This window comes from Fundulus heteroclitus, chromosome 11 (genome assembly GCF_011125445.2).
Source record: "Fundulus heteroclitus isolate FHET01 chromosome 11, MU-UCD_Fhet_4.1, whole genome shotgun sequence".
In the NCBI taxonomy this organism is placed as follows: domain Eukaryota; kingdom Metazoa; phylum Chordata; class Actinopteri; order Cyprinodontiformes; family Fundulidae; genus Fundulus; species Fundulus heteroclitus.
The window spans coordinates 31925735-31951682 of record NC_046371.1 but is presented as its reverse complement, the minus strand read 5'-3'; the positions used below and the strand labels follow the sequence as shown (position 1 = coordinate 31951682).

Here is a 25948-nt window from a genome sequence, read left to right as displayed (position 1 = left end):
CACAATTCCTGGCACAAAGTCCAGCTGATTTCTACTACTAAAGGGCATCTGCTCTTATCACAGATTATGTCTGTGGTGTTCATGGAGAAGTCTGAAAGTGAAGTTGGGGAGAGAAAGCTGTCTGGTTCAGAGCCTCATCTTTTTGTTGATTATGTGGTTTTGTTGGTTTTATCAAGCCTTTACGTTTGCAACGAGCGCTAGCTATGGTTTTCAACTGCAAAAGGTCGAGTCCTTCTTCCAGGTCAGGGGTCAGTCTCTACCTCAAGTGGATGAGTTCTGGTCTCCTGGTGTTCTAGAACGTTGAAATGGGGTTCCTTGGCTAAATACGTTAAACCTTAGAGAAGAGCTCCATCGTCCACTAGAAGCTCAAAGTAGACACTGCTCCTCCCCCTTTGGAGGCTTTCTGGGCAAGTTCAATTAAGGACAGAGCCTGGGGCAAAACCAGGATGGACTTCAAATCAACCTAAATCCTACTAATTTCATCAGAAGGCCCTTTTTACTAAAGAAGACAAGGCGAAACCCTAACCTGTATCATTTACAACAATGTAATTTTGAAAAGGTGGCAAGATAATGAATTGGAATCCATTAGATGAATTAAGTTACACTTGGAGAAGCAATGTCAGCCACTCTGAAACTAAAATTAGCAATGTTTCCCTTACACAATAGTGGCTTCCTAGATCAAATTAAAAATTTACAAGCCTTTATACAGCCATCTTAAAAGCATTACATATACATCAGCCATAAATATTTCTTTAGTATCAACATGAGGGAATTACTAGGACTTAATTAATCAATTATGCCCAATATTCCCTTGGCAAAACTTCCCAGCCCTTAAGAAGACTTGCATCTGTAGTGTTCAAGTTAACCAATTCACATTTACAGTAATGTTGAGGAGTACCGCTGGGTTTAACTTACAATATCCAATGAAACCTTGTTAGTGCTGTGCTTTTTAAAATAATAATTATATAAAATTATTATTGTCTTTGTTGTTTTATCGATGGGTATAATGCAATGTAAGCCCTTTGTCCAATGCCCCTTTCTCCCAGGGGAGACGAATAAAAAGACTGACTTTGGTACATCTTTAGTCAAGATTTTCTGAGAGCGCCCACAAGGATGATATTTTAATAAGAATCTGCATCTGTGATGCTTTGCTTACTTAATACTTTGGCCTTCAGCAACACGAGGAACATTGGACTGCAATAGAGAGAACCGATTCAATTCTTAACTTGCTGAATTATTTACTGTCCGATATTGTGACTGTACAACATGCAGTGTCGGGCTATTGCATTTTACTTTACCTTGGTCCTTTGTGACTGACAATTCAAAGAATAAGTACAAACCAAATAACACCCAGTATCAGTGTCAGACAGCATTAGTGGTCTGATCTCTGTTTGGGTTATTGTTCTCAGGACAACAGCCACCCATGGAGAACAGAACAGAACGGCACCCACAGCAAGACCAGATTTCACATTCCCAAACTGAAGATGAACCCCAGCCAGCTGCTAACAGATATAAAAACCACATCAGGATGGGCTGAATTTGGTACGCACTAAAAGTGGAATCACAGTCCTGACTGATGGACCATGAAATAAGGCATTTTTATGAGCGGAGCCGTGGGAGCTATAATGTATCAACTTTGATGTCCAGCGCAATGGTCTCCATTACACAAACGGGACATTCACACAGAGCACACCTCCCTCTGCAAACACAAAGCTCTGTAAAAGGCCTGCTCTATTTACCAACTGCTAACGGGCACGGAAAGTATGAGCAACTTCCTCACTGCATCCCAGCCATCAGATGTTTTCCTCTGATGTGGTACCAAGATGACACTTGTGTTTGCGTCCTTCAATGTTTTTTGGCTTGTTTCTCTCTGGTATGGATATCTGATCTCACTGGAAGAAGTACCTACAATATATCAGTGCCAAGACTAGCAGTAGCACCTGAGGGTACTTACTGTCAGGGAAAGAATTATCTTTACCGGCAAATCTCAGAATGTCAGCCGGAAAAGGTAATAAGTAATGTCCTGTTGCTCCAACTGTGCATTTTATTCGCCACAAAAGTCTAAACTAAGATTAAAAACGGCTTCACACTCAAATTTAGCTGTTTTTAGTTACAAGTCAGAAAAGACATTAGAAAACCTGTGTATTTGCTCGTTATGGTCCGTGACCAATAAAACCACAATTAACAATACAAACCAACAACAGTGGTTCTCTATTTTATGAACCTGAATAATAAAGGAAGATGTTCAAAGATGTTTTTTTGTGTTTACTCAGGTCATCTTTGTCTCATCTTTGTTAAGGGGTAACAAAAAACTAAATGTTGAACTTAATTTGTTTACTATATAGCAATAGATCCCAACAAAAATCTCTCCTAAGAAGTACAATGGACTGTTTGGAAAGTCAGATGGACCCTGAAAAACTGTTGTAATAGTTCTTAGCACAGATGGGATAGTCAAAATTAAATTACAGGGTTTCATATTTTAACCACCGATAACCAGTACTCAAGAGTATCTATTTTTGGTACTTTCGAGTGTGTTTATGTGGTAATAAAACAGTTTAATCAACAATGTTCAAAATGTTTTTATTTAAACATATTGGTTTCTCAATATATAAACTTGTTTGGATGGACAAATTAACCCATTGAAGAAATCAATAAATTTTATTACATTGTTTGAATCAGAACCACATAAAACACATTTTTACTAAAACAAGTTATCAAAGGCACGCAAAGAACAAGGTAAAAAGGTGACTGAAACTGTGGGTGAATCAAATTCAGAGAATGCTTTTAGTACAACAGTTTCAGAGGAAAGAAGACTACATTAAAAACATTAATTTTATCCCATTTTGTAATCCTGTAATCCAGGGCAATGTGCAAACGGAGAGGCTCTCCTCTCTGCTCTCCTTGCTCTGACTGCAGGCCGAGGCAGCTGCCTGTGAGACAGCGATTAGAGAAGAGGGAAGTGGCTCACTACAGCCCTCACTGCTGCCTCAAGACAATGACTGCAGAACGACTGGTGCTTAGGGAGGAACTCAACAATAACAGAAAAAAGTTGCTAGATTTGTCGCTAGTCATTTTTTGCTAAAACGTCACTACAGGGGTCTGAAAAGTTGCTAAATCTAGCGACAAAGTCGTTAGACTGGCAAGAGTGACCAGGTAACAAGTATTTGTGACACTTTGTGATACTTACATTGGTTAACACAAAGTAAAATTTTTTTTTATTTATTTGTGATGATTGCTTTAACACAAGTAAATCTGGATCGCATTTTGAAAAGTGGAGCTGATACGTTCAAGCGCTTTCTATGAGCCATGCTTGCTTTGTTAACCAGACCAGCAGCGACTGACGTCATCACGCTTTTGTGTGTGCAATGTTGTGTTCATGTCTGGCATGGAAAATCGCCCACTTTTCCACTCCCTCAGTGTCACAATGATGCGTTTAAGTACCGAAACATGGTACTGTTTGGTTTTACGCCAATAGGTACTCAGTAGTACTGACAGAATTTGGTCGGTACCTATAGAAGTACCAAATTCAGTACCCATCCTTAACAGGGTAGCTAACAAAGTCCATAGCATAGAAAATATTCTGCAATATTATAACTGTTGGTTCTCTCCGGGTACTCCGGCTTCCTCCCACAGTCCAAAAACATGACGGTTAGGTTAATTGGCTTCTCTAAATTGTCCTTAGGTGTGAGTGTGTGCAAGAATGGTTGTTTGTCTCTGTCTGCCCTGCGACAGACTGGCGACCTGTCCAGGGTGTACCCCGCCTCTCGCCCAGTGAAAGCTGGAGATGGGCACCAGCAGTCCCACAACCCCATTTGGGATTAAGTGGGTCAGAAAATGGATGGATGGATATATTATAACTGTTAATTCAAAACTACCACATTCAATGCAATTAATCCAAATTTTACTTCACACATCTGCCACTGTGTGCATCTGTTAATTTTTTTTTTTTTTTAATGACCAACTGGGTTAGCTGTAGGTGACTTTAAACTTCTGGGTTTCTCTGAATATGTTTATCTGAAAGAAACTGATTACCAAAAGTCCCAGTTACACCAACTCAATTTGGCCTACCCAGTTCAGATTAACTCTGCTTGGTTTGACTCTGTGCAGTTTCTGTTTCGACCGGCCTAGAAATGCCTGGAAGAGGGAAACGCCTTCTGGGGGTGGCTTCAGCCCTGAAAAAAGCTGCTCCTGAAATGCTCACAAGCAGGTGGAGTAAAGTGCTGCATGGCCAAACCGAAGGGAAATTGGGGCTAAAATCAGAGGAAAGCCATTGTTCCTTGAAGTGTTTGTATCGCTATCTATGCAGCCCCTCACTCGGACGTAGCACACTGAAAGTGAAACCTCCTTTATTTGTTGTGGTAATGCAAGAAAAAATTGCCACTAACTTTCTTAATGTTCCTATCCCACTGACAGACTGAAAAATGGACTTGCTGAATGTTATTTAAATGATATCAAACTACCTGCTACATTGATATTGGACATAGCCTTGTTTGTATAAAGCTTGGCAGCGCCCTGAAATACTAAAAGGGAAGAATGCCTATCAATCATCTGAAGCAAGAAAGCATTTCTGATTTTCCATTTTTGACCAAAACCTTTATTAAACAAATATTTTTGAACTTCCTTATGGTGCACAAAAATGGGCATGTGTGAGTTCTAGCATAGAAAACAGACCCAACACTTTATTTTCCTGACAATCTGTCAAAATCCAACAACTTGCTGGGCTGAGGCTGTGGTCTTGGCTCGCTTCCTAATGTGCAAGCGCAGAGAGGAGAACGGCGAGATTAGCAGCCATCGCTGTTGGTTCAGTTTAGATAACAACTTGCTTATCATGGCTGTAGACGGCCTATTCCTTTGACTTCCAGTTCAGAGATAACACCCTCAATCAAATTCCAGTGAGTTTCTCATGGTCCCATGTTTATTTTCCTACTACCAGCACCAGCAATGTTATTCCACTTCCTGATCATAAAAAGAAAAGAAAAAGAAAAGTCGTCGATCTGGACGATGTACAGTCTGGATAAAATTCAAGCTACTGCAGAACACCAGCAGAACGGAACAGAACAAAATTTATAGAACACTTTCTAGTCAAAGCACCTTTACACCATAGCCACATTCACCCAATACACAGATCAGTAGGGGTCAAATGCCTTGCCCAGGGGCATATCGACAATCCACAACCTTTCAATTGCAAGACTACTCTACCCACTGAGCCACAGCCGCACCCTGTGGAATCTGATCCTAGTCGTCAGACGCAATGAACCATATTTCTAAACCACTTGTTTTAATTACTTTGTTTAATTAGAAATGTTTAATAAAAGTTAAATAAATATTGTTAACGTAAGTCTGCACAAATGTTTATTTTTAGAATAAAAGTTTGTTCAGAGGCAGCAGACTTCTCTTAGTATCATTGGATAAAAAATTATGCATGGAAACAGTGTGTTATATTAATTTTTTTAGAATAACACATTTTGACAATATTTGCATTGAGGGCATCTGGGTGACCTCAGCGCTCTTTTGGGGTAACACAAGTCAAGCGGTTTGATAAAACAACTGTGCCCTAAAAATGTTCCTTGTGGGGGAGCAATGGGAAGTAAGAGGGTCAAGGGTCTAATCTTGTTTTTGTTAGTGTGAGAACCTTCAGAGCGTCTTTGAGATCTTATAGATAGCTGAACAGATGTTGCAGTGGAGAAGAGATATTCGATGTAAAAGGAAAACGTCTTCAACATTGCAATGACGGGAAATATTGCAGCTCCTAATGGGGTTGTCAAAAATAATCAATACTTCAATACTAAAACAATAAATTATTAAAAGATACTAATTTGTACAAAAATCAATATAAACTGACCTATTCACATTTGCCTCTATTTTGACTGTAATAATGGAGACAGAGAGACAGCCCAGTGATGCCGCTCTGTCGCTCAATTTCTCATGTCGAGATGCAAAGTTTTGAACCAGACAACGCACCATTCCATGTTGGTATGAGTTAATTTCTAAAAACCTTAATCAGCTGATGGCTCAGTCGGCTCCTAAATAGTGAAGCAATGAAACAAACCGGTGACATTGTGATGGATGAGATTAATGTGAAGCTGCATAGTGGGATAACTGGAGAATATTGGAAAATTAATAACTCGCTCATCTTCTTTAATGTTGATGCTGGAAATGGGAATTTTGTCTCATTAAAGAGAAGTCTGACTGCATATTTGTTCATATGCTCACCTTTTTATACTATAGTTTAAAATCTGTGTAAAGATTAAGCAATGTTAAAAGCTTGAACGTCAAAAGATTTTCTTTCTAAATACATTTGGATCTTTATTTGATGTTTTACCAGAAAGAATATATATCTCGAAAGAATATTAAAAATAAATTCAGTTAAACGTTAAATATTTTATGATCATTTATTAAGGTGATAAATAAAGGACAGTGTCAACAAGAGGCAATAAAGGGACATTCACAGGTGTAGACTAGAACAAGCAAGTCAAAATACTTTTACAAGCAACTGAAGTGATGATGGAGATCATGCAAAAAATAATCGTGATTAACCAACTAATGGAAAAAATAATTCAAAGATTAGTTGACTAATTAAGATAATCATTAGTTGTGGCCCTAATTTGAACCATGAGAAAACTCTTATTTTAACCAAGCTGTAAAATTTGTGACATTTTGAATAATGTTGTGGTCAACTGTGGCCAACACAGTGTAAAATACATTTTTATTCCTTATAAATCAAAAAGAGGTAAATTTGGTTTACTAAGATGTCTCATTAGAAATGCATAGTATGGTGGGCATTGCAACCAACTGTTTCATTATGAAGACTTAACGTTTAGCCACACATTCGTATTACATCAGAGCATTTCCTTCTACTAGGACGAGCAAACATCCTTTTTCTTTGCAAGCACAAAATATTTAGTTAATAAAAAAAAACGAACATCATCTTATTCTTCTGTTTTAGGGACCCATACATTTTCTGCTGTGTAAATGATGCATTAATTGTTCTAACAGTGTGTGCACATGGAAAAAAAAACAGGTGTTAATCTTTTCGAGCACGCAACAGCTTGTAATTGTTGCCTTCTTTTCTGAAACTACAGCGCTCTATCTTCCAGCTGCAGCCGTCCCTGGAAGGATGTAGCTTATTACAAACCAATGATAAAACATTGTTTGGGTGTCAGTGCCTCCTCCCATGGAGCTAACTGCTACACACATAAAACACTGTTGTAACACAAATGCTTTTGGTTGTCTACTAAGCTAGGCTAGAAATATATGGAGGAGCTCGGGTGTTTTGTGCCTTGATGAAATTAAAGCTGCTGCCGAGCGCAGTTCACAGCGACTTTGAAATGGAAATCTCAGAGCTCGGGGCAGAGGAGGGATGTGAATGTGAGACTGATGATAGCATCTCCTCTGTAAGGTGCCCTCGTGCTTACGGTTAACAAATCCAACTCAGCGCTTTCTCTCCCCTGACTACTATAGCGGGCACACAGGTGCACATTCATTGTATGTAAAAATACACCAACATACAAAATATCCCAACAGAAAGACTGCGCAGAAAACTATGTTTCTTGCAAATCAGCCACTGCTTTTTTTGTTATGCATCCCGCCAGATGCCATTAATCAGAACTTGTCTTTCAGTGAAACCTTCAGACATAATATAACAGGAGATGAGCTCAGACCTATTGTATTCTGGTGCTTTACACAAGTAAACAAATAGACACGAGCGTTTATAAAGGCACAAGAATCCAACCTGACTCCGTTTCCTCCGGTCTCCCTGCTTGGTTTCCCATGTTGGTCCGCTCCCCGACTCCCACACTCTACAGTGAGGCAGACTAATCCAAGAATCTGTGACCGTGGGGGAGAGGCGTGTGTCAGTGTCCAGACTGTCGTCTCTGCTCAGCGCTCGCAGTCACCTCTGGTCAGTCACATGTCGACAAAACCATAAAAGATAGAAAATCCTCCTCTCCCTCCGGTCCTCGCTGCTTTTCTCCGTGTCTCTCAGGGATTGTGTAAGTGTGTGTGGGCATGTGTGAGGAGGCAGGCAGAGAGTAGCGTCACTTTGTGTGTGTGTGTGTGATTGTGTGGGTGTGTGTGTATGAATGTATGCGATTGTATTTGTTCTCCAGGACAGTGACAGTATGTCACTCTGGCATGCAGCAGACTTGTGTGCACTTCATTATTGCTATGATGACTGGGATCAGCTCCGAAGAGGAGTGGCTTTCTGGCACAAATGCACGCACACACCTCCTCCCGCTGCTGCTAGCCAGTTTACTCTCACCAGTATGAGGTGAGCAGTGGTGACCCATCCCTCTCAGGATGTATAAGAGGGAGAAGGACGAAGAGAAAAATGGAAGGAAAGGCAGGATGTGGATTTTTGCCAGATAATGAGTGCCGCTCCTGTTTTGCTTTTCAGAGGAACTTGAAATGACTTTGCCTTTGAGAGACAGAACTACTACTGTCCAAAAAAGGTCCTTCAGTAATTGAGATGGATGATATTTGTGCTTCTAAAATAACACAAATTTTACTTTTCCTAGCCTGCATTGGAACCAGCAAAGAACTACAGCTGTGGTACATCTACATGTGTAAAAAGATTATACATCCTAAATGTACCTCAGGTGCCTATTTTGTTTACCTGACCTCCCTAATTTACGTATGCAATAAGTACTTCATCTATAACAGCAAGACTTTAATACTAGAACATGTATGGTGTAACATTTTCTTTTCCATTTTATGCAGGGTTTTGTATAAATTCACAATTGTCTCACTCGAGAAAAAAAAAACGTTTAAATTATCTTCAACAGCGCAGGGCAACGTGATTTAAGCGGTTTTAAAAATAGATTATTGCATTCTTGCTTTAAAAACATTTCATTCTTGTGATAAAACATATTAACAAGAAGAAGAAAGTTTAAAACTGACCACAGGTTTACTAATAGCAACACCACAGTTCCATGGTATTTAAAATGTAAAACAGTTTATATTCAAAACGGAAAAGCCAAATTTATTTCTACTACTGCTACATGAATCTAACATGATGATTATTGGCTGTGTAATAACGTCATGTATAACACATACTGTTGGATGTTACACACATATTTGCTTATGTTTGACATAGATTAATGCAAAAATTACAGAACTAATACCTGCAATATTATAGTAGGTATTAAAACAGAGAAATATGCAGAGTAACGTATTTTTCAGAATATAAGCCGCACTAAATATTCTTCCCAAGTGTGTAATATCACTCCCCCACTTCATGTTCAGCTCTCTGTCTCTGTTGGGAGGACCAAGTAGTTGGACTACACTGCCCTGTTTCTAACATAAGGCCAAAATAAACTTAACTTTTATATTGAATTAACTTACTAGGTTTATTGTTGATGCTGCGTACTCCGGGCGCAGGTTGCCTAAAGGCTCCCATATATTCGGGCGTACTGTGCGCATACTGTGAGCTGCGCGGATTCCACACTGAGTCTGCGCGGACGTTTTACCCTTCATAGTCGAGCGTACTGTTGCCTACATCTCTTGTGGCAAATTCCTACAATTCCCACACTTTCTGGCAGCTGGATGAAGCAACAGAATGGATGATAAAATGTGTGATTAGCTAGCTGAGCAGCTAGAGCCATTTCTTTTCCAGCAGCTCGAACCGCACTCCTGTCAGTGAGAACAGAGAGGGACTGATGACTCGCGTCCTTGCGACTGCCTGCTTAGAGCAGATCAGTGTATCAAGCTCGGTGTCACATATAAAACAGTTTGATGTAAAGACTTCTGGCCTCCGAGAACTTTACAGTGCGACACCACGTATGCGGTCAGAAAATTAAGCTCTGGACGTACCTGACGCAGAGTCCGCCTTGAGTACGCCTCCAGTATGCGCGAATCTCTGCGGAGTGAAGTACGCCCGAGTATTCATTTACATGAATGCATCTCTAGTTTAGACATTACAGTCAGGCAGTCTTGTAGACAGCTCAGGGATTTGATCACGTAGTGACACAGTGTACCGCAATGCTCCGAATATCCATTGAGTGAAACAGCTTCGTTGCTAACCAAAGTTGAACTTACACATTTTAACAGAGCGCATTGTACCACATAAAATGGCTCAGTAAGCATAACAGTAACCATATATAAGGCTCACCGGAATAAAAGGCACACCATACATTTTTGAGAAAATGTAAGGATTTTAAGTGCGCCTTTAAGATGCTATCATTGTAGGTAAGCACATTATAGTCCAAAATTACGGTAATTAGTTGCACTATCAGCCCCTGTTAACAGCCTGCAGTAAGCAGCTTAGCATTCATGTCACTTGTAGCTCTCACGCAGTCATTTAAAAATAGTTCAGGTCAGAATTTCTAGAGGTTGGATTGAACATCAATATCTTTCCTGTGGTACACAGCTACATTTGTGTGTTCTATTAGTAATATTAGAGGTTAGTTAGTTGTAGAAGCTGAAGCTAAAAGCTAAGCTGAAATGGGCCAAGACCAGATCTTTATTGCCCTAAAGATAAAAACCTCCAATTTCAGAAACATCTCTGTGGTTTATGCAGGTACTATTTTAAGAACCATTGAACTGTGGTCAAGTATGCATTGGGTGGTTATTAACACAGAAGCCGATGATCATTTCAACAGGAAATGTGGATTTTCCTGGGTGAAACATACAAAGAACAGTAAATGTAAAGGGTTTTTGATCAGCGTAACTAATATAAAAGTCACGTAAAAGCAAAAACATTTTTCTACAGGAATTTACATGATCCGTTTTCAGTACATATTTCACACAAGAGGATTTTTAGTGGCAAACTGCCTCCTGCCTCTATTTTAAAGATAAATAATAATCACTGACTATAAATAACCAGACACTGGGAATGTGATGACATAAATTAGAATTTGCATATATATAGCTATAATGGTTTGAGACAGTCAAATCCGTCATTAACTTCAGCCTCAAGGACCATTGAGATTCACACCAAATGAAGACTCTATAGGGCAGGGGTGTCAAACTCATTTTGGTTTAGGGGCCACATACAGCTTAATCTGGTCTTGAGAGGGCCACACGAGTAAACTCATTGTAAGATTAAATAGAACTAATAAAAGTGGACTTGTTGTTGATTTTTATATTAAATTAATTTCACTTTTACACAATATATTATGAATAACTTCAGCGTTTTTAAGAAAAGTATGTGCAATTTCAACAATACTTTTACTCAGTTAAACATTTACTTAAGTGCATCATGCATAAGAACTGATCACAGTGATTGTACAATGTTGAAAAACATTATTCACATTTTTTGAAACTTAAAAATACTGTTCTGTTTGACAAAATACATCAAACAGATAAAAATTAAGAAATGATTTCAAATCAATTTTCCACATCTGAAGCTCGGTGCTATCATCTGCTGATTACAACACAGCGCCCCTCGTGGACAATATAGGGTGTCAGCGCCCCTCGTGGACAATTCTTGGATTAGTCTGCCTCACTGTAGAGTGTGGGAGTCGTGGACAATATAGGGTGTCAAACATACGGCCCACGGGCCGTATGTTTGACACCCCTGCTATAGGGGCTATCATCAGCAGGTGAGGTGTTTGCGGCTCAAATCATTTTACCTTTGTTATGGTATGGAACATACATTTCCAAACTGAATCTGTCTTTCTTGTAACTGAGAAACAAAGTATGGTAGCCTACTTTCAGCCCGCTGACCAGCAGTGTGCAGCAAAAAGGTGGGAAAGCTACAGTACTGGGTTTCTTTATGCTCTCATCACTTTCTCTGCTGTCTTAATAATATGCATTTAAATTGTAGGAACAGTACGAGAAAACATTAACGGTTTCAAAAGTTAATATATATATATATATATATATATATATAGCCCATGACTATTTAGCTGCTTTATCAAATGGTTTCTTTTTGTTCTGTCTGAGACCGATACAGAGAGAGGCAACCTCAACTGATACTGAGCAGTACAAAGCTGACCTTAGCTGTGGATTTGTGTTTGTTAAACAGATTTCACTATCAGCAAAAGAATGTATTTGTCACTAGGCAAGGCAAGTTTATTTGTATAGCACATTTCAGTAACAAGACAATTCAAAGCGCTGTACATGAACAGAACAAAGAAAAGAACAGAACAAAGGAAAGAACATTGCAGTGGAACAGTAGCAGAAGGTCAAGGTATAAGACAAGTTGGACGACAAACTTCAACATTGACATTCCAAGGCAACTCTAAACAAATAGGTGTTTGTTAAATGCTGCTTCTCTGTGTTTGGTTTTGGTTCTGGGTATGCAGAGTATATTTGAGCCAGAAAACGTAGGTGGTCTGTAGGGTTAATACGCTGACAACAAGTTTGTGATGTATTTAGGTGCTAAGCCATTCGGTGGTTTATAGACCAGCAGACATATTTTAAAGTCTATTCTCTGAGATATAGGGAGCCAGTGTAAGGACTTTAGAACTAGGCTGATGTGCTCTACTTTCTTAGTCTCAGTGAGGACACGGGCATTCTGAATCTGCTGCAGCTGATCGACTATTTTGGCAGACCTGTGAAGACACCATTGCAGTAATCAATTCGACAAAAGATAAATGAATGGATTAGTAATTAGAGATCCTGCTGAGACGTTAGTCCTTTGATCTTGGAAATGTTCTTCGGGTGATAGAGGCCGACCGTGGAATTGTCTTTAGCTGCCTTTGAAGTACAGGTCTGAGTCCATTACTACATCCAGATTTTGGGACTAAATAGTGGTTACTAGCTGAAACAGCTGAAGCTGTGTGCTAACTCTAGATCGCTCTTCAATTGGTCCAAAAAGTATTACTTCATTTTCAATGTTATTTAACTGTAGACATTTTTGGCACATCCATGCATTGATTTCTTCTAAGCATTTACTCAGTGCCTGAATGGGTTCATAGTCACCTGGTGACATGGTGATGTAGAGCTGTGTGTCATCAGCGTAGTTATGGTAGCTGATGTTTTTTATGATCTGAGCTAGAGGGAGCATGTAGATATAGGAGGGGACCCAGGATGGACCCTTGGGGAACCCCACATGTGATTTTTGTCATCTCTGATGTAAAGTTACCTACTGACACAAAATAGTCCCTGTCCTTTAAATAGGTGTTTGGTGTGTGTGTGTGTGTGTGTGTGTGTGTGTGTGTGTGTGTGTGTGTGTGTGTGTGTGTGTGTGTGTCAGACGTGGAGACTAGACTGATGTTAAGAGCTTCATGAGTATAATTTTTCCTGCCACAATGAGCTCAGCTAGGACGTTTTTTTAAGTACAGTATTGTAGCCTTTTGAGAACAGCAGTTATTTTTATGTAGGTTAAAGGCTATACACACTGAGCAGTTCTCTCCTTTTTCTCTGCCACAGAAAGTGAGCCTGCTTACCCCCCAACACACATAATTTATAACTCAAAAACTGCAAAAAAAGCAAGCCAAGATTTTCACATTTGATATCTGGTATGTGCAGATATTCCCCACTAACTTAGTAAACGCTTTATAGTGACTTTTCAGCCGTGACGAAAATGATCCGGTCTGCTGAAAATCCCAGACGGTCTGGCCGACAACAGGCAGCAGGGCTGGTCTCCCAGGCCAGGCCAGTCTTTCAGCAGATCTCAGCCGCTCCCCACAAGTCCGAGCACAATTAAAATTGGCTCATAATCCTGATGAACCAACTGCAAATATGAAGTTTGGAGGTGTGCTTTCTCACTTAAAATCATCTTAAAACAAGTTTTTGTGATGAATTAAGGTTATAAGATTGATAAGTTTTTAAACTCATCTCCTTACTGCTCCTGCCTCCACCCTTGAAGTGGATATTTGTTCTTACTGCACACAACCCTGCCCCCTAAACAAGCCCAGAGAAAGAAGAGAAATACTGCGTCAGGCGGGGGACTACAGCCCCGGGAAAGTAAAGCATGGGGAAAGTTAAATTAGTCGGGTAAATATGTATGGGAATGCTGCCTGTGATTTGCAAAGCCCCGGGCTTTTGAGCGGCAATGGAGAAGGGGCAACTGATAAGGGCGGTCTCTGTACTGTGGTGAGCACACAAGCCTGACTGGAAAACATCAAAGCGGCTGATCATTGTTAAGAAGGCATTTAATTGTCAAAACACAGCTTTTTCAATAATCTTACTGATAAAGAGGAGGTTTGAGATGGGCATGTAGTTCTATAGTAGTAGTTTGTCCAAATTGTGTATAGTTAAAGAAGTAAGGAATTAATTGAAAAATAGGAGTTGAAATAATTTCCAGCTTCTTGTATGTTTATATTTGAAGAAAGAGTAAAACAATGGAAGTAAATAAAATGCTTTAGAGGTTTCACAGCTGTGAAAGTACATTTATTCAATATCACCTGAGAAAAAATATATATATTTTTAAATTATATAGCTTCAACAAAGGTTTAGTTTGCTATCCCATTAATTCAGCTCAAAGCAACTGTACGTTAATCCTTCGTTCATATTATATAGCATGTTCTGGTCCCAAGTCTTTTCGTGTCTCTTAACTGATGCAGAAGCTGCTGGTATAGTTTTCTGCTCTTTCTCCTGTATTGTCCTTTCTTATTCTGCCTGAGAAGCACATCCTCCAGAGTAAACAAACACGTTACTAATCCATGTAAGAATGTTCTCCTCACCACAGGATGCCCATCTCTGAGGGCCAAGCAGGCCTTTTTGCAGACTGGTAAGACCATTCCTCTTTTTTTTGCCTTTCTATGACTTGACTGGGTAAAAGTTTCTTTAAAATCAAAACTTTAAAACTATGCGTTAACTGAACAAAAACAAGACAAACATTTCTAAGTTTATTCCAGGTACATTTATAATATACAAGTCTTTTAAAGCTAACCAGTTATGCTTCTCGCACATCAACTTCAAGGAGAGTATACCACAGTAATTCACACTGCTCAATTGCGCACATGAGCAAGGCATAACAGGAAACTTTATACAGGGCTCATTATGACTGCATCATTTTTATGTCCATCTGCATGTCCAAGCATGCACGTCTTTTTAAGTCGCTGAGAGAGTCTGTTTGCCAAGCCTGAGTGCTTATGCAAGCTGAGTTCTCAGTGGACTGAGGCAAACGTGATTAATTAATCTGACAGATATGTGCAACTCAGAGAACATACCTCTCGCTCTTTGTCTGCGTCCCGAACACTGACATACGAGTTAAACAGGCTCCTACTCCAACCATGTTACTGCTGTCTTTATAGGCTTTATAGAGTACAACTCTTTGTAGATGCTTACCATAACCTCCCTGTCTAATTATCTTAATTTTATTTTCCTGGATAACGCAGATAAGGATTAGGCAGATGTCTTCCTCTTTCAGGTGGTAAATTATTGTAATACATTTAAAACGCAAATTAAGAGGGAATGGAAAGTCATAGTCCTTATGTATGGTAAGCAAAGTCAGAGAAGTATAAATCAGCACCTGACGGACCTTTTATACAGCAGGGGTAAGAAGCGGTAAAACAAATGTCTCATGTCAAAACATTAGGAATAATATTAGAAAAATAAAGACGTGAAATAACCTCCTAACCCAGCCTGCAGGATATCTGTCAGGATCAGATGAGCATGAGTTGCAGTGGGTAACCTATCTGCAGTAGAACTGGCAGTGCTGGGCATCCTGTGGTGAGGAGACCGTCCTCAATGGATTAGAGACACGTTTGTTTAACCATAAAGAATGACTCTGTAATCCAGCCTGCAACTCAGCATCCCGAGGAACATGATTATACAGTTCCTAGGAAAAATATCCAAGCTAACATTTTCATATTTTGTCACATTAAAATTACAAACTTCATTGGATTTTATTAGCATTTTATGTGATTGATCAACAAAAAGTAGAGCATAACTGTAGTGAAAGGACCAATTGAAGAGCGGTCAAGAGTTAGCACACAGCTTCAGCTGTTTCAGCTAGTAATCACTATTTAGGCACAAAATGTGGGTGTAGTGATGGACTCAGACCTGATACTTCAAAGGCATCTGACATAATCATTAGTCTTCATCATGCTATGTGTTTCCTAATGTTCTCTTAAAAATACCCTGGAGGTTAAATTGCACACAGGTGGACTCTTTGGGAACTTTGATGCAGGATTTTATTCAATCTGAAAACAAATTCATATACTTTTTTCTTTCTTGAGCACAAAATCCCAGTAAAGTACTCTGAAACTTGTGGTTATAACATGACAAAATGTTAAAAGGTTCAATGGGTTTGAATACTTTTGCAAAGCCTTGTACATGCAATGTTTTTAGTGAGTGAAATGTTTTTTAAATGTATGTCAGAAATGTATCTGAACTAAGGAGTAGGTTTCCTGTAGTACAAAAAGCATTAAAAATATCCTAAATGCACTTGTGACTTCAACGAAATGTTTCAGTGACTTTGGTGTTATAAGGACAAGTACATCTAAAAAAATGTAATATTGTGAAAAGAAAAATTAATATTTGATTTCAGAAAGTGAAACTCATATTGTATATAATTGACTGTCATATTCAATAAATTAGCATGATTAAAAGTACCTTTAGAAAAATACAACATTAAGCAGGTATTAAACATACTTTTTATTAAGCCCCTGTTTCTGCAGAAAATTCTTGTTATGGGATGGATGCAATATTCTAATCTTAAATGCTGTGTTTTTATTAGGAAAGGGGGTAAAATCATATTTAATAGAAACAAAGGCTTTAAAAAAAAGCATTAGTCGGTGTTAATCTATATAATGTGTTTCCCTTAGTGAATTGAGTTACTGAAATAAATGAACTTTCAATGATATTCTAATGTATTGAGTAAGAATGTATTCATTACACACAGTGAAATATTTCAAGCCTTCATGTCTTGGAATTTTGATAACTATGGTTTACAGTCAATACAAATCTAAAATTACGTGACAAGATTGCATAAAATCAAGAAAAAAAAAGACTATGTTAAAACACAATGTCACTTAATTTCCAAATGAAATGCAAACATTACTTAAATCTGAAAACAGGACGTTGGACCACAGAGTAACAGTCCAATCTTTTTCTTCTTAGCCCAGGTAAGATACTCCTGACGTGTCTGGTTCAGGTATTGCTTGACATGAGGAATACAACATTGTACAAAGTGGTTCTAGATGTGCCAACTCCAGCCTAAGTCTACTCCTTGTAAAGCTCCCCCAAATTATATAATTATTTCTAATGACATTCCTGCCAAGACTGCAAGTATCCCTGTTGCTGGTGCCACTTTTCTTATGACACTTCCACTCGACTTTCTATGAATATAATTGGGTAAAGCACTCTGTACAACCAGCTTCTTTAGAAATGACCTTTTGTAGTTTATCCTTCTAGTGGAGAGTGTCCTTCACAGTCTTCTGGACATCTGTCAAGTCAGCAGTCTTCCCCATGATCATGTGGGTCATAATATGACCATTACATAACATTTATACTTTAAAAATGTGTTTTTAAATTGGTGTTGTATAATATATTTTTCTTGAGGTTCATTATCTCATTCATTGTCTTTAAGTCTTACTCATCAACATTACAAGAAATAATCAATCAGCATGAGTTTTACTTTCTGAAATAAGTATCCTAAATAATTATCTTTTTCACAATATTCTGATATTTTGACATGTAGCTGCCTACATGTTGAATTAGAACAGCCTAACTGTGAAGTGCCATATGAAGCTTTATGTAACAAATAAATGTACTTTAGTAACTGGGATAGATCAGACACCGAAACGAATCAGTGAGGGAATCTTTTGCTCAGCTCACACAAACCCCAGTGATCAGTGTGAGAGGATTGACTGAACAAGGTGAAAGACAGAAGCCATCAATGAAGAACACATTTATCCAGTTATGCCCTGCAGTCATACCAAAGAGGCTTTTCATTTATAGAACAGGGAACTTTTCTTCTCTGCTGTTGCTTCTCTTTGCGCGCTCCACAGGGACTCCTCCCTGAGTGAAAGCCTAACTGAATTATTGATGAAGTGCATTAAATAAGTCATCAGTATGGGGCTGGGTTTTAACTCTTTGTCTGGCAGTTGGTGAAGTGCCAGATGGATCTGGAACAACACCCCATTAGCAAAAATAACAGTTTTGACTCATTAGCAGATCCTGCTGTGAGGGCAGGGAAGGGAGGGGTCAGATAGGCAGTCTCTGGAGCTTTCAGGGCAAAACAATGTCGGTGTGCATGCATCCCAGCAGCACTTACAAATGCGCAGCAGAAGATCTGTAGCTATAGTTACAGCCTTTGTGACCCACATTAAAGCTAAATCTCAAAAAAAAAATATGGTAAAATGGTTCATTTCTAATTACTATGTAAGAAGAGAAAGTCCTTGTGTTTTTTTTACACAAGAGGAATCTAATAAATCTGGAATGTTTTCTCATTTTATCAGGTAAATGTCACAAACTTCAATGTACTAGGTGGATTTTTCCACAGTATAGAGTAATGGTGGTTTGCACAACCTCTTTTTGCTGCTATTACACATGCAAGTCTTAAATGGTACGTCTCCACTGGCTCCATCACCTCTAGAGACGCAAAACAGGACCCTGGGTTTTATTTCGGGGTATAAGATTAAAGAAGGCTCAGTAAATAAGCAGGCCACATGGCACAGGTTATTATTTGTAAAACATTCTAAAAGCATATAACATTTTCCTTAAACATTTCAACCATGCACTTCTTCTATTAAACAAAATCCCAATATTAGACATTGAAGAACAACTGTGGAGATGTTCAAGGAGTGTGAATGCTTTTGCAAGGCCCTGTAGCCGATATCCAAAAGAGAAATAATAAAGATAAACACAACACTTGATACAACACATAGTGATGAAAACCAGATATAACCAGATCCACCTTGAAAAACCCAGTTACAGCTTGGGGTACAAAATAAAATTTTAGCAGCAGAGATGGTATGGAGGCCTGAAAAGCATGGCAACACACAGGATGCGTTTAAAACCAACCCTGCTTTATCATGAAAGAAGCCTGAAAGCACATCATTACCACAGTCAGCAATTCTATCCAAATACCTTAGACTGCACATTCAGGGTTTTTCTTTCCTTTTACTTAAAGCATAAACAAGTTCAGAGATATCAACTAAACTTTAATCAGTACTAACATTTCAGAGCCATAGATTTCAAGGAGACCAAAATATCACAGATCATCACCCCACTCAATATTCAAATTGTGTCATTTCCCTCTTAAGGATTTCTAACAGCCACAGAGTCAGACTCCCAGATTTGGTATTTAAACCACGAGGCTACATAATGACTGTGGAAGTTGGCACACATGGCTAACCACCGGCACTCTTTCAGGTGTCACATCACATTTTCTACACTTGAATTTGTTTGCTTTTTAAGACTGGTTTGACAGATGCACTCATTGTCTGGCTTCTTATGTCTAGATGAGCGATGGCCACTTTTCACTGAGATTCCCCACACCTGGTGGAAAACAGGCCATTGGACTGGGGGATATTACAAAGAGACAAAATCTTTTTGACCCTGTCTTATTCTTCTTCTTTGGATTGGAATATGTTGGTGATGTGTAAATTTGAATAATATAAAAAAAAAAATCAATAGTATGTGGAAAGCTCAATAATGCGAAGTAAATTCATCTTAAATATATCAGGCTCCAGGATATAAGACATAGGAAGATTTAACAGCCTTAATTTTGGTAGACTACCAGCTGTTTTCTACAAATCTAGGTCAGTTAGAGAATGTCGACTTTAATTATTTATCAAGAATGTCACAAAGGGGGAATTTGTTCTTGTCCTTGGGTGTGAAAACCCAACCTGTTGTTAAATAAAGTACAATCCAGCTAAAACTGATCATTGTCCAATTTAGTCTAAAAGGACCTAGAGAAGTTGCCTGTGATTTGCCGTCTTTTCCAGATTATTTTGCCATGCAGAGCATGAGCAAGACCCCTTTGAAGAACAGAATCCTGAGCACGCCTGGAAAATCGGCTGGAATAAACAAACAAAGGCGTCTGCCACATGGAGGGTTTCTGAAAACATTCAGTTCACACCATTAAACTGCTACAAATGAATCCTGAGCTTTACCAATCCCCCTTTATTCTCTAAATGTAAAATATGTTTTTACCAGATCTGTGATTCATTTTAATTCATTCCATAAAGTGTTATGCCAACACACAAGTACTGTAGGTCATATTATATTAGCATAAGAAGTGCTTTAAAAATATGGCATGGTATTTGCTTTTGATAATATGCAAAAAATAATAAAAAAATACATCTGAATGACCTGGAAGTCGATTAACGCCTATAAGCAAAAGATTTTAGTGTTAATAAATAAATATATAAAATTACATGAAAGTGTTCATCTCAGATCTAAACTATGGTACATAACTGCAGAAATACCCAAGTTAATACAATACATCCAAGGATAGAAAGAAAGTATCAATCAGTTTTAATTGAAAACACACCAGTTCTTTTCAGGCCAGAACCTCCACAATGTTCCTTCCCTGCCACCTGTATCTCAATCCCACTACCAAACGCCATCAAACAGGACAAACTAGAAAACAGTGAAATAAGATAAACTGATTCATTATTCAAGCTGCCTCTTACAACCAGAGCCTCTGAGCTCCAGCAGTAGCTTTAGTAGAGCGCTGTCGCCATCTAGTGGCTGCATGTACCCAACTCACAGACTGCGATCGAGCTAAAGGACCCCCTACCTGAAAGGCTGCGAGGGCGGGCCTCTGCCAGATCCGATATTCCTCCGGTGGTGGCAGTCTTTTTCATCCGGGAACCGGCCGCTGCAGCTCCAAGCGCGGGCTTTGTCAAGGCATCATCACTGCTGGCTCTTTTCAGCTGCAAACACATCTCAGGTTACTGGCAACATCAAACAACGCCTTGCAAACATAATCACACCTCTTAAACATTTTCATATTTCGCCATGTTAAAACCACAAATACAAACAAGAAACGTGTGGAGTGTATTTGGATTTATCCCGTTCTTATTATATCCCAGAAGTTACCCAATTAGTGAAATGAGTCTGCCCGTGTGCAGTTTAATCTCAGTATAAATCCAGCTGTTCTTTGAACGCCTCAGAGGTTGGTGACGAAACGGCACCATGAAAACCAAGGTGCACAGCAGGCAGGAAGTTGCAGAGAAATATAAAGGAAGGGTAAAATATAAAGCAGGGTCTGTCAGACATGGCCGCCCATCAAACCTGAGGGGTTGGGAAGGGAGAACACAAATCACAGAAGCTGAGAGAAGGTTCCTGGTAAGTCTGGAGGAGCTGCAGAGGTCCAAAGCTTAGCTAGGATGCTTTGCTGGTAAGAACACCATCTGCTGAGCAGCCAACTAATCTGGCCTCTCCAGAAAACGTCACGTTTACAGGGAATACAGCAAACATGCAAAACAAGGTGCTTTACTCAGAACAGATCATTTCTGCCTACACAAAAAACACGTATGGGGCAAAAGCTAAATTTCCCATCACCGTAAACAATTCAATTCAGTTTATCTATATAGCGCTAACTCACAACACATTATCTCAAGGCACTCCATAAAGTCATTTCAATCGAATTATACAGAAAGATTGATTGAAAAGCATTCTATGGAAACCCAGCCGACTGCATTGTGTCTTTGATTTGCAGCGTTCACTCCTCCTGGACAAGCGTGTAGCCACAGTGGACAAACCAAGCCCACATGGTGGTGGCAACATCATGCTGTGGGATGTCGCTCTATAGCAGGGATGTGGAAACAGGGCAAAATAGATGGGAGGATAAGAACTCTGGAGGAGCTGCAGAGATCCACAGCTCAGGTAGAGGAATCTATTGACGACTATTAGTCATGACGTGCAATGAATCTCTCTTTAATGAAAGATTGACAAGAAGAAAGCTGTAGGTAAAAGAAAGCCTTAAAAGTTCAGTTTGCAGTTTACCACAAGCCCTGAAGGGGACACAGCAAAATGTGCTCTGGTCAGATGAGACCAAAGATAAGCTCTCCTGTGTTTTTATAGTGTTGACTCAAGGAGGATGAATACAAATGAAGAGCAAACGTTCAGGTAAAAAACTGTTTCTTCACAATTAGTACTACTTTGTTAGTCTATCACATAAAATCTCACAACACTGTGTCATTCTGAATAAATGCAGTTAAAATTCACTGTCCAGGTTGGAAAACTAACACAAGAGCTCGTGACCCACCTTGCTGAGGCGCTGATCTGAGGCCAGCGTGTTGGAAGATCTGGAGTTCTTCAAGGCTGCAGAGGTGGAGGTAGGGGAGGTCAAGGAGGTCTGCCTTACGCGCTCCTGGAGTCCCAGCTTGGGCAGCCCCCCCTTGGTGGCTCCCTGTTTAAGCATGGCTACCTGTTGGCGTGAGGGAATGGAGGATATTTTTAGCCGAGCCATTCACGTGGCTGCCTGTGCCACGCAGCTCTCAGTAACCTGGTCCTAAACTTCTATTTTATTTAATCACCATACCCTTCTGTCACTCCCAAACAGGCACCAATTAAAACAGCTTAAATCCATTAAGTGTGACCATCAATATCATTTTTTACCTATTCTACCCATAATCATTTATGGTCATTTAAAAAAAATATATATCCAAACAAAAATGGCTTGAATAATTTTTAAATCTTTTTTTGGATGTTGTTTAACAGTCACTCAGGTATGGCTCTGGTTGGAGCGCACAATGTAAAAGGAAGCACTGAAGAATGGAGAGCACGTTTATATCAACTTATAAGGTATTGCCACCTTCTGGTGGTATTGTTGCGGCTCCAAAATACACAAACAAGGAGCCACTGCAGTAAGTAACCCCATTGAGCCACTTCCTGAAAGAGCGAGGAGAAAGAACTGCCTCTCTTATCTCATTTGCTCAAACTGGAGGGACTTACCAAGACTTGACGCAATATGCACATATGTAGCAGGAGGTATGCAGATGGCTAAGGCCAGAATGGTTATCTTTCTCAAAAATATATGTTTTTTTTTTTTTTTACACCCAAACAATGAGGGGTTTATGTTTCCAACAGGATGTGGTCAGCATGACTATTACAGGCTTGTATTTCATGTTTTAAGGGGAAAGCATTCCTCTGGGGAAAACACAACAAAGGAGAACAGAAGGGGTGCAATTAAACATGAGCATGCCTACTCTGTTTTTCCCTGTGGATGGGCTGACTTATTGATTAAGGGTTTAGTAACCGGATCTCCTGTGCCTCTATGGGAGGCTCGACTATTAATGAGGATTCCCTCCGCCATCTGCAAGCATCACAACCAGACTATCCATGATAGGCCTCTTAGACACATCCATGGTTTTATACATCACCTTTTGGTTCTTGGACTGGCTTTTTAAAGCCTCACCATCTTTTCTGGTATTCTTGTGGCCAAAAATCTATATTTTGAGAGCGTCTCTGGAGAAAGCTGAATTAATCCAGGAAGTGAGAAAACAGGATTTATTATTTGGAAAAGTGGCAATTTTTAGGATGCGAGACAGAGACCGACATAGTCCAGAAGCAGTCTATAGAATTATTGGATTATTTTTTTAAAAGCCAAATAATATAATTCAGAGCAAGATCCAAGAGTAGCTGGGGTACCTGCTGTCTAAAAGGACCTCAGGTCTGAGTATCAGCATGAAAGGTGGTCTTTGGTTTGCATTGTGATGGAATAGATGGAGCAGGCCAGGGTGTACCCCCGGCTCTCACCCAGTGACCGCAGGAGACGGGGACCAGCCCCCACAGCCCTGCGAGGATGAAGTTATTACAGAAAATGGATGAACGGACGGACGCCAGTTTGTTCTCTAAATCAGTCTTCTGACTTTCTTTTCCTCCCTTTACCAATCACCAAACAAATCTGTGCTGCTTTCTTAGCAGCTTTGTTTTTGTTTCTTCACACTTATTTGACATTTGTCTTAATTTTGGACATGGGAATAAATGTAAATATTTCTGGCTACAAAATCAAACATAGCTGAAAAGGAATAGTTGTGAGAAAATGCCCTTCAACTGTACGTTAGCCTGTTCTTCAGCAGTGATACACCAGGACGTTGGTCATTTGTTAATAATATGCTGTATGAGAAGACGGAGGGTGTAGTCTCTGCACTTGCAAAACTATGTTGGTGAATTCTATTTTCCACCTCTAAAGTGTAAATATCTCAAGCAGCGACTGCTGGTACGATGCACCAGCATGACAGATAATCACATCACAGGATGATGCAGCAAGAAACACTCAGCAAACCTACAAATCTGGTCATTTTCCACTATAGTGCTGATAGAAAACATCTGAGGAAATTTAGGACTTGCTCACAGACAACATATTATTTTCTGCTTTTTGTATGAGAGCATGTGTTTCTCTTTCAGCCCATCAGATGATCTTCAGGACCTCTCGGGGCAATATCCTGTGACTAACTCCTGCCTGGGAAGACAGTCCAACTCCTCAACAGGGACGTCTCACCTCGTCCCTCAGGTCATTTTATGTGGCCACGGTACAACTTATTGCCAGGCACAAGTTTGAGCTGCTTGTCAAGCTGCTCTGATGTGAGCAGTGAACTTACACAAGACGTGACTGAAGATGTCCCAGTTTAGGATACTCTATTTATATTTTTCACATTAGAAAAAAGGAACAATCAAAAATTATTCAGAGATAAAAATAAACAAGCCTTTTTGAGAGTAAAAAGCCTATATAATATCCCCAAACTCTTTGGTTTCACCTTGTGTGGCCACTGCAGAGGTATGTTCTGAAAAAAATGACCTCACCATATTACACTGCGGAGATCTGATTCTCAGGAGCCAGAATGGTGTCCTACTTATATGCCAACGACCTAGCTGTGAAACCTCGATTTCCTTGAGAGACAAGTTCCAAGGCTCCGTTCTTATCTTGAACAAAGTGAAAGTTTAGGTGGGCAAGTATGCTTGCCATTTAGTTGACAGAGAGGATAGAAATCTAGAAACTGCATTGCATTTTTTACAATCACATAAAAGAAAATCCCAGTACAGAACAAAGAGACCGTTTTAAACATGGCTAGTAAAGCACTAAACATGATTCCTGCACTAAGAAAATACAGACTTTTGAAAAGCAAGCATAATATGTGGTTCTGCAATAAGTCATAGGTAGTCATCCGCTTTAATTGCTTCCAAAAATAGTAAGTTAAATGTTAGGCTGAATATGGGACAAAGTATTGGAACAGTTTTTAACCACTGGACTGAACTGTGGAGAAGGGCTAAAATGAGAAAAAGGAAACATAAGACCAGATTTTCAGACTGGAACTCCATAAATAAATAAATGTAAATGGTTTTTCCTAATTTCTATTGTTTTCTACATTGTAGACACATAGTGAAGACATCAAAACTATGAAGCAAAGCTATACAGCCCTGTATAGCAAACAAAAATCTGTGAAATAACTCAAAACATCCTTTATAATTTAGCTTCTTCAAAATAGCTTTTGGTACTGGTCTGATGTAACATTCTGATCTTAAATGTTGGGTTTAATTCGCTGTAAGCGGTAAATCGCCATAACTGAATCAGAGTGAATTTAATCTACATAATGTTTTTCACTTAGTGAATGCAGTTACTGAAATAAGTTAACTTTTCATTAATATTCTAATTTATTGCATTACCGTATACTCTGACTAATATGAGATGAGTAAAATGTAACAGATATCCACACTGATGTGTACGGTTATCAATGGCTGAGACTATGACATTTGAATATCCCCTTTCACTCGATGCCCTTTTTTACTTATTTATGCATGCATCAACAGTACAGATATTTCTCAAATAATACATTTACAATGTCACATTTCTCATGGTTTAGCATTTAACCCAAAGTTATTTACTAGAAATGCGCAGATAAATCTTTGTTCAATCAGTTAGCCCTAACAGCAACACTCTTCGCTGCGGACGCTGTTACTGAGGAAGGAGAACTCAAAGTTCAGTAAACAACAGAAATTACGTCAGAGGAAGCACAGAGACGTAAAAAGCTAATTAAAAGTAAAAGTATTTTCTACACCACCTGCAGACATGCCTGCACTCCATCCAAGTGAGAGAGAGCAACACATTGAGGGGATAACAGGAAGGGAAGATAAAGTACAGCACTATTGTGCGGTTTTA

General features: G+C 39.2%; 1 protein-coding gene across 4 annotated transcripts in view; it reads right to left on the bottom strand.

Moving 5' to 3' along the window:
* specc1 (sperm antigen with calponin homology and coiled-coil domains 1) overlaps positions 1-25948 on the bottom strand; it is a 117655-nt gene that overhangs the window by 70046 nt on the left and 21661 nt on the right. For 3 of the 4 annotated variants that reach the window (XM_012871237.3, XM_021320849.2, XM_012871238.3), the window contains exons 2-3: positions 22055-22216; positions 20582-20717 (exon numbers count right to left, since the gene is read on the bottom strand). In XM_012871237.3, coding sequence (XP_012726691.2) covers positions 20582-20717; positions 22055-22210 — 292 coding nt within the window. In that variant the 5' untranslated portion in view covers positions 22211-22216. Of the gene's footprint in view, positions 1-7732; positions 8158-20581; positions 20718-22054; positions 22217-25948 lie in introns of those variants that run through there. The other variant, XM_012871239.3, reaches the window with a different exon arrangement.